The sequence below is a fragment of the Mixophyes fleayi genome, chromosome 5 (assembly GCF_038048845.1).
Source record: "Mixophyes fleayi isolate aMixFle1 chromosome 5, aMixFle1.hap1, whole genome shotgun sequence".
In the NCBI taxonomy this organism is placed as follows: domain Eukaryota; kingdom Metazoa; phylum Chordata; class Amphibia; order Anura; family Limnodynastidae; genus Mixophyes; species Mixophyes fleayi.
In genome coordinates, this window is record NC_134406.1 from 30,396,832 (window position 1) to 30,411,288 (window position 14,457).

General features: G+C 40.3%; 1 protein-coding gene across 1 annotated transcript in view; it reads right to left on the reverse strand.

Moving 5' to 3' along the window:
• Positions 1-8,721, reverse strand: part of DNAJC1 (DnaJ heat shock protein family (Hsp40) member C1) — an 88,222-nt gene extending 79,501 nt beyond the window's left edge. The window contains exon 1 of the mRNA XM_075211941.1: positions 8,405-8,721. Within this exon, the coding sequence (XP_075068042.1) occupies positions 8,405-8,554 (150 nt within the window). The 5' untranslated portion in view covers positions 8,555-8,721. The remainder of the gene's footprint in view (positions 1-8,404) is intronic.
• Between the last annotated feature and the right edge of the window lie 5,736 nt (positions 8,722-14,457).

The window sequence follows — 14,457 nt, forward strand, 5'->3', positions numbered from 1 at the left end:
CTACTGACACACTCACCCCTCTGCGGATGCCCAGTGTGCATGTTGTACAATGCATAATCCACTACCTGAACTTGTGTCCCGATTGGCTCTGATACAGGGATAACTTTCAGCAATATGGGTGCATATGTTGCCTTGTTATATTTGCCAAACAGTAATAAAGAAATTATCGTTAGCAACTACTGACACCCAAAAGTTATGAACAATTTGCAAAAAACAGCTATGTTGGAAGAATGTATCTATTCATAAACTAACTAGTTGTTCCAAACTCATATTTGTTCTCCAATTGCAAAAAGAAGCACACAACTAGTTTACAATAAACCACTAATTCCTCCATTTAGATTGTAAGGTCTCTAGTGGGCAAGGTCATCAATGGCTAACTTTTCCCTATGCTAATACTTTTAATAAGTACTCCAGGATGCTGTAACGGTCTATGGAATTTTGCCACTAAATAAATAGAATAATGAAAATGTCAATATTATTGGTATATTATTTACTGTACAACAAATGTTTATTTCTCCTCCTAAACTTAAATATTCAGCTTCTTTCAACATTGAGAAATAGTGTAAGAGCAGTGGTATGTATGATCAGTTGTTCATACATATAGAATATGCTGCAGTATACATAGGACATAAAATACTTCTTTGATAAGAAAAGAGAGCAGCAACTAGGTAGAACACAGCCCCCCGGAGCACCCTTGTGCTTCCTGTATATTCCTCTAGCTGCCTGGCATGGGTACTTCCGGCTGATGTAAACCAGAACTCACTCTGCCACTGTTCTTCTGTCTGACCCTTCAGTGCCCTGCTAGACAGATAGGAGAGAAATCTGGAAAAGGAACAGGAGCAGAGTAAGGAAATTGGAGAGTTCAAAGTATTAAAGAGCTTTAGATAAGAGAGAATTTGGAGACAAGAAAGGGAGGATAGAACAGTGTGGATACAAGTGCAGATAAATACAGTGAGGAGGAAGGAGAGGAATGGTTTGGGAGATGCAGGATGTACTTGTGATGTCTGTTGAGTTATGTCTCAAGCAAACCACCATGAAAACTAAATTTGCTGTAAGTGCCCCTGTCATCTACACATTATACAGATGCCTGAAAAAATATAACATGTAACCATTATATAGTTCTTTTTTATTCACCTACGTACATTCCTGCTTAACACAGATAGGCAAGATATTCTTGCATTTTTTATTCTGTTTTATTATTTTTAAAGTAACGCAAATTAAGTTAATGCAAATTACATGTTAAACATGTAAAGCTGAGTACACAGTATAGTAATTTCACACAATTATTGTGCAGATCACACGACCGTTTGGCTAGATATTAGTGTGTACACTCCGACGATCGTGTTTTATTGTACCAAAGCACATCGGATCATTTGATTTGGTTTTATAAACTTCCTAAAAATCACGATCCATGATGGAACAATGTCAAGCAGGTTGTAGACTCACAGCCAACAGTGTTGGCAGATGGTTAAGATAGAAGATCACAGATCTGATGGTAAATCATGTAGGTGTGTACGCATGAATCTGCAAGATCATCTTGACTTTCATTTGTTTAGAAAATAGTTACAGAAATAGCATCTGCGGTAATTTTCTGTAGTGTAGCTTAAGATGAGGGTCAATAGCCTAAGCCAAAGGTACCGCGAAAATAAGTCAATAGCCTAAGCCAAAGGTACCGCGAAAACTTATGACATGTTCATATACACGAGTATTGATGAGACTGAACAGCCGTGTGTGTGACATCACAAAACTTAGGAAATGCCAGCTTGCAGCACACTAGCTAATGATAACATCAGATTAGTGACAAACCTTTCAGCCCACACCAACAACTATTTTAAACAGTGGCAGAAAGTTAAAGCAGCAGAAAGTACAAGAGGAATGGACAGTCATGCAAATTTCAAGGAAAGTCTGTTGAAAACCATTTAAAAGATTCCAAATGAGAAGATTTGTGTTACTGCAACCCTCAGCAGAGGCTGGGTGATTAACATTTTGCAACCTTCGATCATCATTTACTTATATAGCGCCACCAATTCCGCAGCGCTGTACATTTGTCATTCACATCAGTCCCTGCTTACAGTCTAAATTCCAAACACATACACACAAACCTACACAAACACAGGGAGAACATACAAACTCCACACAGATAAGGCCATAGTCAGGAATTGAACTCATGACCCCAGTGCTGTGAGGCACAACTGCTAACTACTAAAGCTGGGTACACACTACACAGTTTTCATCCAATAATCGGCTAAATCAGCCAACATACGACCTCTCGTTCAAAAGTCGGGTCAGTGTGTGCAGTGACACGATGGTCAAAAGTCTGCCCAAATGGACGATTGTCGCCTCAATTGGTTGATCGTACCGTTTAATATTTTCGTTCCAATCTCGTTTCCGCTGCGTAGTGTGTATAAACCTCCGACCGATCCACAACAGTGAGTATGAAATTACAGTCATTGCTCACGACAACATGGCTGTAAAAAGTCGCTAAAGGGACGTCCGCTCTTCCCTTTATCGTCTTAAACAAGGCTAGTGTGTATGCAGTCCATGGACCGAGCGATCGGAACATCGATCGCATGTAAAATCACTCAGCATAAAAAGTTGGTCGAAATTTCTGTAGTGTGTACCTAGCTTAAGCCACTGTGCTGCCCATACCTATTGTTCCTTGCACAGGGATTTGAAGTCCTTGTACACAGGGGCATTCTTTTGAAGTGTTTAAAACACATTTTTTAAGAAAAAAAAAAAAAATTACAAAAGAAAGTGTACAAAATGCAATAATGAAAGTCAAAAGCGAGTCAACGTCTTAAAAAAAAACCAAAACAATTTAGAAGACATCAGATATATTACAATAGATAAATAATGATCAAGGTACTAATTATAAAAAAAAATGTATATTAGTACAAGAAAGCATAAATACAGAAATTAAAATAAAACCAATGCATAAACAATAATGATACATTTCTCACACAAATAATATACTTTCTGAATTCATAAAGAACTTCATGTCCCTAAATATGGCTTCCAAAACGTAATGCTAGCCAGTTAGTTTATAAAATTAAATGTAAACACATCAGATTAAATAGTGAGATAGAGGGCACATATTAATCGGGGGGGGGGGGGGGGGAAAAAAAAAAAAAAAAAAAAAAAAGAGTAAAAAAATGAAAACCTTTTAGAGATACACAGATCAATAAGCTATTATAATTTGTTAGTACTAGAGATATATAACATCCGATATAGCGCTAATCACATCATCCTCCGGAATAGTACCTATCTCCCATAAACATTCTTTGAGAAACCAGTAAGTTGGTACAATAATATGCTGGTAGGATAGATGTGAAATATATTGTAGCAATGATCGTAGCATAGAGTGCTCACCACTCCCCTTGTTCCGCACTCTGAAAACAATATTCCCAGTAATATAAATTAGGAACTGGTCTCACTATGTCCAACACAGCGGTTGGGTAGTCCAACAGAATCACATGACAGGTCTCTGAAGAAATCACCTCGTGTGAAGAAACGCAAATTCCAATGGATTCTACCTAATCAGTCGTTCTCTACTGGTACTTTCCCTTCCATCTCCAAACTTGTGTAATGCATATATTTTAAAAGCAATATATGTATTACACATTTATAATATGAAGACCAACAAAAATTGAGACAATTATAGAGTTCAAAATCAAGTAGCAGCAACTCTTTTTGACCTTAAACAAATATCTATCTATACCTATTTATTGTAAGAAGGGCCCTCTTACTTCTCTGTTAAGACCCATTCTTGTTTTATTTATGTGTTTATTTCCAATTGTAAAGCAGGTATGTTAGAGATAATATCATTTATTTTTATTATTTATATAATATTATCATAATCTCCCAATTTCTCACTGCAATATAGAAGTCCAAACGGGCAGGGAAGCTGTACTAATAAAATACTGTGAACGGCTCTGCTTAAACGGTGTAAATGATAATATATATATTTTTATTTAACACACACACACACACACACACTCTACAAAGTAACATCTGCTATAACATCTGTAAGAAGTGATACCTGTTAATAATTGTAAAACATACAATAATACCGCTTTCATACTGCCGCCCCGGCAATATCCCGGGTTTTTGCCGGGGCTCGGATAGTTCCAGCTCAGAAACACCATTCATACTGCACCTCGGACCCGGGAATTTCCCGGGTTGACCCCATTCATACTGCACAAGTCTGTGCCCTGGCAATTTGTGGGAGTCATCACCAGAGCAGTTTTCATTGGCTGAAAAATGGTGATGTCATTGAAAGGTGACTGTTTTTTTGACGCATAAAGATGATGCAAAAGTGGGTGGCGATTGTTTACCTCCAGAGACAGGCAGACAGCCAATCAGCTTGTTTTCTGTGCAACTCGGGTTGAAAAACCCGGGTTGCACCATTCATAGTGCAGGCAACCCGGGTCCGACCCGGGAATTACCCCTCGATAAATCCCAGGTTGATTTTTGACTTGTACCATTCATACTGCACCAAGACCCGTGTTGTTTGAGCTCGCCCCGGCAAAAACCCGGGATTTTGGTGCAGTATGAATGGGGTATGAATGGGGTATAAGTGACTGTAGCAGTAGAAAGCCAATGCAAAGAAAATAGAGTAACAGACTCTAGGATGAGTGAATTTGAGATTGTCCATAAACACTGATATTTACGTGCAAATCTCTGAGATTTCCTTTGCATGTTAACATAAATGTACATATTGGTAGGTACACAGAAGATATGAAGGAGAAAATGAGGCATAGCTTTAACTTAAAGATTAATAAGAGGTTGGTTATGATATGAGGCGTATGGTGGCCACACTTTGTGGAAAGATGAGAAGTTTCTCAGGATGCTTGTTATGTGCGCCATTTGGTATATGTGCCACACATGACCGCTAACAGGTGGGAGGTTGAGGATTCTTCCATGAGGCCATGATTTGGTATGATGCTGCACTCATATGTCTGAGCAACCTGGAGGCGTTTTTTTTTAAGAAATTCTGGGATAGGCAGGGGATGCAGAACATGTTTAGGATTGTGCGGGATCTACAAACGTAAAATGGTGGCTATGGAAAATATTTCCTTCCAAAATGGTTGACGTTTAGGGCAGCTTTACCAGACATGCAAGACAGACCCTGGCTAACCTTAATTCCTCCAGATGTCTGAAACGCCCAGGAAAATACCATGAAGCCTAGTTTGGATATAATACCACCTGTAGAGCAACTTACAGACTCCCTCTTTGATGCGAACGTTAATGGAGGACTTTGCAACCCCCTCATATATGTCAGTCCACTCCTCTAGAGATTCACCAAATTCAGCCTCCCACTTCATTTGGTATAAATCCATTTCACCATTCGAGATAGGGCATTATATAGCATGAAAATAAAACCTCTGGAGGAGCGCCCTGATTGGCCAACGTTTTCAACTACGGAGGTTGGTCTGCCCATTAAGAGAGTGGAAGAAGTGTCCAGCCTGCAGGTACTGGTGGAATGGTCCTTTTGGCTACCTGGTCCCAGCCGTGGTAAATATACAGTGCAGTCAAAATAAAGGTGATATATATATATATATATATATAGTTATTAGTATTTGAAAGGAAAAAATAAGTTACGCTGGTTACCTGAAAGACACATGAAGTCTTCCATTTTTCATTAGGGATTAGAAGCAAACTCATGTTAATGATTTACAGTTTGCCAAGTGTTCTGCGTTTACCATGGCAACTAGTCACATGACATGATGTGTGACAAATGACTGAATCATACTAAGATCAGGATAAACTGCAGAAATCAAATGTTTCCAGGAGGGAGACACTTTGATTGCAGTAGCAACCATCTGAATATCATACACAGATTGATTTGGCAAAAGGAGTTATAATAAGACCTCCCAGGAAAAAAAGTTTCATGTGTTAAAAAGGTACAAGACTTGCAGTTTACAAAAAATAAAAAACAATAAAAAATGACTCCTTTAGAACACCCACATGTAATTTAAGAACTAACATTTCTACATTTTTTTTTTTTTTTTTAAGTAACAAGCCCCAAAATAACAATGTGATCTAGAATCCTGTTATCTGGAAAGGAAAACTAAATAGTAAGTTAATGATGCTCTTCAGTGATTTTGACAGATGCACACTAAGGGGTAAATTCATCAAGCTGCGTTTTTACAGCGTGTTTGAAAAGTGGAGCTGTTGCCGATAGCAACCAGATTCTAGCTGTCATTTTGTAGGATGTACTAAATTAATGACAGCTAGAATGTGATTGGTTGCTTTAGGCTCCACTTTGTCAAACCTGCCGGAAAGTTGCAGCTTGATAAATTTACCCCTAAAGGTACAGTGTTGGGGAACAAATGGGTCAGGTAAACCGAAATCCACATTCCACACAATAAATCCTATACATGTATGTGTAATGTAATTTGCAAAGCTTTAATATATTAAAAAAAAAAGGAAGGAGCAGAAATACATACCGTCTACACTGCTATGTTGTCAACTAGTCTATTTCAAATGTTAAATGTTACCAGCCCTTAGCAACACATAGCTTACAGATGCAATTTAGGCAGCTGTCAGAGAGTAGCTCCCAGCTGACAAAACATATCAATGATGCAGCTCATGCAGGTGCTCTATAAGTTGACTGGTTATAAAGTTGCCAATGTGCAGAGGGTGTATGTTGGTGCAATTAGTACTTAAGACTATTTCTAAAAGAATCCTCTATATCACTCAATTATGCCAATCTATACAATCATTTAAAATCACACTGCACTAATAGAAAGCTATTTCTGTAAGGGTACAAAACAACGGGGGTGTGAATTATGTATTTACAGTGTTCTCCCTAGGACCTATTTACCTATAATAAGCACTACAGCCAGCAGTGTGTGCTCGACCACTGATCACACAGCCCATTACAGGAATAGGTTGAGGTGACAGGCAAAATTAATTCATTAAAAAAAAATAAGTGTGTTCAAGCCAGTAAGCGGACAATAACCGCAAGAGTCTTTATAAATAAGTGTTGGCAATAACCTCCAACATTTTATTATTATTATGATCTATTAGACTGCCCTCACCCAGCTACTTCTTAATGCCACCCAGCCGTCATAATTTTCTGAGAACACTGTATTTATATCCATTTTTAACATATGTAAACAGATGTGACACTAGAAATCCCCAAAGTGAGGTCATAACAATTTGCATTTCATTTTCCTGAGCTCTACACGTTTCCTTTCAGCAACATTTTCTGCGTTTCGACGCATTTGAAGACTACAATCATCTCTACATTAGTAAAAATGAGTCAGTCTCATATTTCAAGCAAGGTGACAGGTGTTAACTTTTAAACTAATAAAGGTGCATTAGGATTGTCATTGTCTGTAGCATTGATATAATGTTTTATGAAGCATTTGTTCTAAAATTGCTGGTGTAATCCATAAGATCACTTGATTATAAGTTATCATTGAAAATAATGTTTTAATATATAGTTTTATATATTTTAATAAATTTGTAAGTGAAACAACCTTGGGAACTTTGTTAAAAAAATGTTTGTCATTGGCACGTCCTGATTGAATATACATCTTGTACCTAGGTTGTCGAAGAACACTCAGTGCTTTCCTATATTTTGGCATTTTATAGTTTTTATTGTGAATTGGCAATCCCACTTTTGGGAAGCAGCGAGTGTATATAGACACACACACACATTCCAATGACACATTTGATCTAGTGCGCCTATAGATCTTTTTCCTTATAAATTATTAAAAACGCACATGAAATGATGAAAAATTTAAACAAAACAAGAGTCAACAGCCATAGCATTTTGAAATTTTAACACTGCCATTTAAAGTATTAAGAGCGCCGCACAATGTATTTGTTAACACTAACGTTACAGTAGAAACTGCATGACAAACTTCTTAAAAAGGATCACTAATGCGCAAGTTAGTTTTCATGCATTTATTCCCATGGCATATTTGTGAATGAGCCCTATACGTCAGCAAAAGTATTAGTCGCACTCCTGCCAGTGGGGGTGTTAATAGACCAAACTTACAATCAGTAGATGTACAGGGGAAATATTGCAGCATCACTACTAACTTCTCATTTTATATTGACAATCACACATGGTCCTTAATATTGATCTTGCACATTACAATAGGACATGATGAGAATGCAAACATTAATAACAAGAATATCCCTTGCAACCAATATAAAAGTGACAACCAAGCAGAGTACCAGTTTCATGGAACAACTATCACAATCACAGGATCTCTGGTACATCTGTGGGTCACTTGTCTCTATCTACATAAGTGATGAGTTTATGGGACACATCAATGTAACCTTATAGTACATTTTGCTAATGAACACAGCTGCACCTAGGAGCCCACATATTTGGTCAGCCCCCCATCACCCCTAGGCTGTCATCATTCTAAAAGGCTCCATTTACCTGCTCCACCCCCAGGAACTGGTAGAAGTTTTGCTGGATCTCCTCCACCAAGTCAAAAAGCTCCAAATCCCCGTTGTCCCAGGCCCCTGCCAGCTGCGTGCAGCACAGAAGCAGCAGAGGCGGGAGGAGACGACCACCGGACCCCCACATGCTGGAGCAGGCTGGGGATAGAGAAGGAGGGAGGCCCTGAAGCCGCTATGACTTATCCCCCTCCTCCTTACAGCAGACGTGGCTGCCAGGCCTCGCTCACACCGCTCGCTGCTGCCTGGGCTGCAGCACATCAGCGTGGGAGGCGGGAGCGGTGACGTCACGTCTCCTAGGCAACGGCAGAGACTTAGTCAGGGCCTACAAGGCCGTGCGCTATACAAAGGTCCTCTCCGAGCCATGGTGTGTGATTGCTACAGCGCGCCGTGGTGGTCATAGTGCGCCCCTACTGGTGGTGTGTGGAGAGTGCAAGACAAAGGAAGTACAGGGAACAGCACGATGCATTTCCTCTAGGGGTGATGATGATTCATCGTGTTACGTTATTACAGTGACCATAATGGTGACTAGACTCTCAGTGCTGTGTGCTGACAGACACAGAACGTTTCTCTTTTACATTAATATCGAGAGTTCATTTATTAGATCTGATGTTTTCACACAGAATAATGTACTTCAAATATATTCTAAAATAATGGGGTTTCACCTGCAAAGAATAAAACAGTCAGAGCTGAATTAAGGCGTTCAGAGGTCCTGGGTACTTAAAATAGTGGTCTAAAATTTATAAAATGGGGGCCTATTAGTTTATTCATTTACGGTCACAGTGGCACACGCAGGGGGGGGGGGGTTTCTGGGTCTCCAGAAACCCCCCCCCCCCCCCCCCCCCTCCGCTATCTAAGTGGCCACCATAGTGGGACTGTCCTATACAGCAGCCACGGCGCTGTCAAAGAAGCATCCGTGGCGGTGCTGTATTGTATACAGCACTGCCGCGGACGCTTCTTTGACAGCGCCGCGGCTGCTGTATAGGACAGCGCTGCCAAAACGGAGCCCGCGCATGCGCAGCAGCTCTCGCGTGGTTTTTGGTTTTTTTTGTCAGGGGGGAAAACCCTGCCAAAAAACCCTGACACATTTAAGCTATGTGCACATTTTTTAACAGTGCATCATCGCAGATATTGTAGATAATCTGCTGCTTTGCATTTTTTTTTTTAAATCCAAAGTAGTCTCATAGATGTCTATGGGGACTGCTGTCTACCGCAATTTAATAAGTTCCAAAAAAAACAATTGCATATAGCCAGAGCCGTAACTTAGAATCCTAGCGCCTGGGGCGAGAGTAACAAATTTCGCCCCCCCCTAGCCCTCAATTTTAACCAAATTAACCTAAAATATTCCTAAACTGCGCCCCCCCCCTTCAGCGTTGCGCCCTGGGCAGCCGCCCCTATCGCACAGCCCTAGTTACGGCTCTGCATATAGCTAATGTACGCCAGTTCAGGCCGTATGTGTTATTTTTCAGCTCTGCTCCAAAGAGAAGAACTGAAACCGCGCATGTTTGGAGGGATCATTTGATCCCTCGCTGTCACATGACGCATGTCTTACTGTAAGTGCTGTTTGTGCGCATACCCAAGGTTTTCAGTCCACGCATGCACACACTGAGTTTGAAGGACTCCTTGGATCGCGCTTGTTTTCAGATGAGAAGAGGGAGTGTAAAAGTTAAATTTTCTACTTTGCAGGAACAGCAGTTTTTTTGTGACTGCTGTTCCTGTTGAAGATTTTTAATAAATATGCACAATGTTTCAATCCTTATCTTTGCTATGAGAATTGAAATAAATCGTGCATAAAATGTGGTGTTACATAAATACAGGCTATAATGTCATTATTCACAAGAGAGAAACACAAGCAGGTGGTAAATATTAGAGACAGATAGACCAATTCCATCATAAAAGGAATATTTATTTAACACGTATCCAAATATAAAAGTGCCCATGTGAAATGTGCACCAATAGTGAATATTACTTATATACTGTAAAGCATGCTCTTCACAGCCATTTTATGTGCAATTATACTAGATGATGAATTATGCCATTTAGACTATGTAAAGAATTCCAGTTTCCCAGCCATTTCTCATCTTTAACCCATTGTGATTGATAGAGTACTCCTAAAGTTGGTACCATCTGACCCCAATCCTAACATTTACCATCATTGTACCATGTGGATCTTTCTCAAGATCCTTTAGTGCCCCAGAAACCACACGGATAGAGACACAACACATAGGGCACCAAATCTAAATCATGTTATTTCCATTGGTAAGCAATACAAAATTACTTGTGTAATTAGGGGGCCCGGTGCATATGTCCCCTGTGCCTCCCTCCTCTCACTCTGGCTCTGCATTTACTACAATTTAAACAGATACACAGTGGCTGTTCACAATTTCCAGTTGCTCATTACATTCAATTGGTCTGGGCTGTTGTAAGAAATGTGCAGATTTTTTCCTCTTCACTCAGGCATTTATATAGTCGCCCATTGTCCCTATTTTCTCGGAACTGTCCCAGATTTAAATGAACGATTTGTTCCCTAAAAATTTCTCTCTCTGCGCAACATATTGCTTTCTTTTTTTGCACGTTGACTGCAATTACTTTATTCTCCGGGCATTTAAGAACTCCGGAAGAGGAGTGTTAAGAATGCAAACATTTTAGTTATCATCAAATTTAGTACACTTGTCAGAAGACATTGTACGTGATGTGTTTAGATGCTTCTATTCAGCAACTAAGTAACCTGTAAATTATTTTAAAAGGTTAGCAACTATGTGGCTCATGTACTGTTGGACTTTCGCATTTTATTTGCCTAAAATATGCACAAACTGGTACAATTTCTGTACTGTGTATGTGGGGCTACTTTGGAGAAAGTGGGAGGTCTGAGTGGCATGTGATGGAATTTTGAAGGAAGTGAAGGGTACATGGGATAAGTAATGTTGGCATGGCAAAGTCTATTTTGTGCTGTTTTTTTTCAGTCTTGGAAAAAAACACATATGTGGCCCCTGAAATATTTCGGGTTGCCCATCACTGAGCTAGCAACTTTTGATTAGTGGATTGAGTGCTCCAGCTATTTAAATTGTTGACCCCTCCAACTACTTAAATCATTAATGTGACTGCTATATTATATAAAGCCATGGTCGTCTATGGGAAAGAAGATTTCCATTTGATTTCTATAGAGAAAAACAACAGGTGTTTGTATTTCATTGAGTTGAGTTTGTGTTTTGCATATGTGTTTATTTCATTATTTTTATATGGAACATGGGATTTTCACATTTATTATAAACTGTCAAAACACTATTCTCTCCTAGGTATTTTATTTTTGTTTTTTATTGACAGTCTGGGATTGGTGCTTTGCGCCCCAAGTGCAAAAAAAAGGTGCTACAACTACAGTCTCTCTTCCAAAGAGAAAGGGCCCCTCTATTCCCAACCCTCAAAACCAGAAGGTCGCTTAGGGGGCAAGGGTCTTGAGAGGCTTCTTCACTGCAAGGCTCGGGGGTTCCTTTACCATGGGTTTCACCAAAACTTCACCGAGGATCCGGAAACTTGCCCATCCCCGAAAGGCAGGGCATTGAAGGTTTTCAGGAGGGTGGGACCTCAGGGACACAACGCCTTGCTTATCGTGGAATTGCAGAGCCCATAAGGGCCTAACATACCCCCTAGATCCTGTGAAAAAAAACACAAAATTGAAAGTGACAAACAAGGCCTGAAATAAATACTGCGGTGTGTGGGTATTGCCCCATCCTAATGACTGGGGCATAAAGAGGTGATTGCAGAAAAAGAAAAGTGGAAAAAATGTACTAAAGTGCCTTAAAAATCATGTGATGTTGGATCATCAATTATTCTCTGGCAATCCCTGGTCACCACTCCGGGGTCTCATTATCCCGGGCTTTCTCCACAACACCGGCTTCTTAGCCAGTGGTCCAAGGTAGCCTGTGTAATTCAGAGGGGCCCAGTTCACCCCCTGATAAGAACTGATACTGCACTGGATCCTAGCCAGAGCACTGAGAAGCAAATTCTCTCTTATTATTCTCTCTTGTGTTCATACCTCTTAATTGTCCCGATTTCAGCATGACAGCCCCGAATTTAGGGCTCTGTCCCGCTGTCCTGACGGGGGCATGTTTGTCCCACGAGTGGGAATCTTGGGGGAAGAGAGATAGCTAATGTGCAGCCTAGCTGTCTGGAGGCATGACCACACTCCCATCAAGAAATGACCACACCCCCTGTCTTGTGCCCGCGGACTTGCATGATGGGTGGCATGTGTGTATATGACACTTCATTACATTATTATATTGTGCACAACCAGTGTAATGCGACTTTAGCTACTAAGACTGTCAAGTCACATCTCTGTGCTATCGTGGAGAGTAAGTATACACACTTGTTGCTTCTGATGTAATCCTGGTGCATATGATAGCGGTGTACAGCTGGACAAACCTTGAGATACGTCCAATTGAATATATCTACGTAAATGCACTTTTTCCTGCATGCATCTTCTCCTACTTACGTCCGGGGCAAAGCTGAGTGGACACCTTTATACAGTGAGATATTACTCTGTCTCTGGTCTTCACATTGATTTGCACATTGCAATAACCTTAGTTGAATTTGTTAAAGATGCCTTTAACTTGCAAAAATTAACTCAGCACAGGTGATTGTAGTTAGAAAACAAGTGTGAACAGCGAATAAACAATAAAGGTGCTCACGGCTCTGACCCCATCCGCCCTATGGGTCTAGCACTTAAAATGAAGATTAACGCCTTCTCTGTAACTTTGGCTATCAGGAAGATTTGTTTTTAAAACACATAACCTAAGTTTAACTAACCTATCCCAATAATAAGCTGTTCTTTAATAATGGATTTTCACAAACCAGGCATAGAATGCTCTGTTTGATTTGATAGGGCCTTCTTAAAAAACTATTTGTTATCTCCCACCAAGCTCACATAATAATACACTGATTCTTTTTCCAATTAACTTAACATTTTTAAGCATTGTTGAGTAATCTAATGCCCACCTTCATATAACACAATTCAATTGAATAAATTCTGTAATTCATGACTCGGGCCCCATCTACCCTTGGGTACTTGCATGGAAAATTTTGAGGCACAAGAATGGTTAGACCCTAGCACCCATTAGGGCTCTAGCACTGAATCTCTAGAGTTGTGTTCTGGGTCTGGTGCTATCTGAGGTGCTATTTTACCAAACAGGTTAGTTTTTAAGTTAAATTTAAGTTAAAAATAATTTTTTGGTAACAAGGTAAGTATAGATATGTTAATATAGTGTGTGATTGGGTGGTCTTTTAATAAATATGGTATAAGAGAAGGGGGGCTATGTTAATACAGTGTGTAAGTGCGATTGGGGGGGGGGGCTTTTAATATATATAGTGTGTGAGGGGGATTCTTAATATACTGTGTGAGGAATGGAAGGGGGGGTTTTAATATAATGTGGGTGGCAGGTAGACTATTAAATTACTAGTGGTGTATAGGTGGGGCTAATTATTTAATGAATTCTATTTTATTTGTGGGGTGATGGTGGGGCTATTTATTGGTGGGCCTATTAATTTAAGATGGGGCGTCGGGACCATAAATGTAATGCTGCGGTATTTTGGGGGCTATTAATTGAATGTGGTGCTGAGTTTGGGGAGGGGGGCTATTTGTTAAATGTATATGCTATTAATTTAATTTCAGAGCTGGTTTGAGGAAAATACACATACAGGGCAGATACAATGGGCTCACACACATACAGGGACAGGCAATGGGCGAACACACATACAGGGACAGGCAATGGGCGAACACACATACAGGGAAAGACACAGTGGGCGCACACACTTACAGGGACAGACACAGTGGACGCACACAGATAAAGGGACAGACACAGTGGGAGCACACACATACAGGGACAGAGGCAATGGGCGCACACACATACAGGGACAGATACAGTGGGCGCACACCAGGCACGGGCTGGCAAGTTTAAGCCCGAGGGGCGCACAGGCGGCCGCATCACGTGACACGCGATGCGACCGTGTAATTGAAGACACGGCCGCATCGCATGTCAT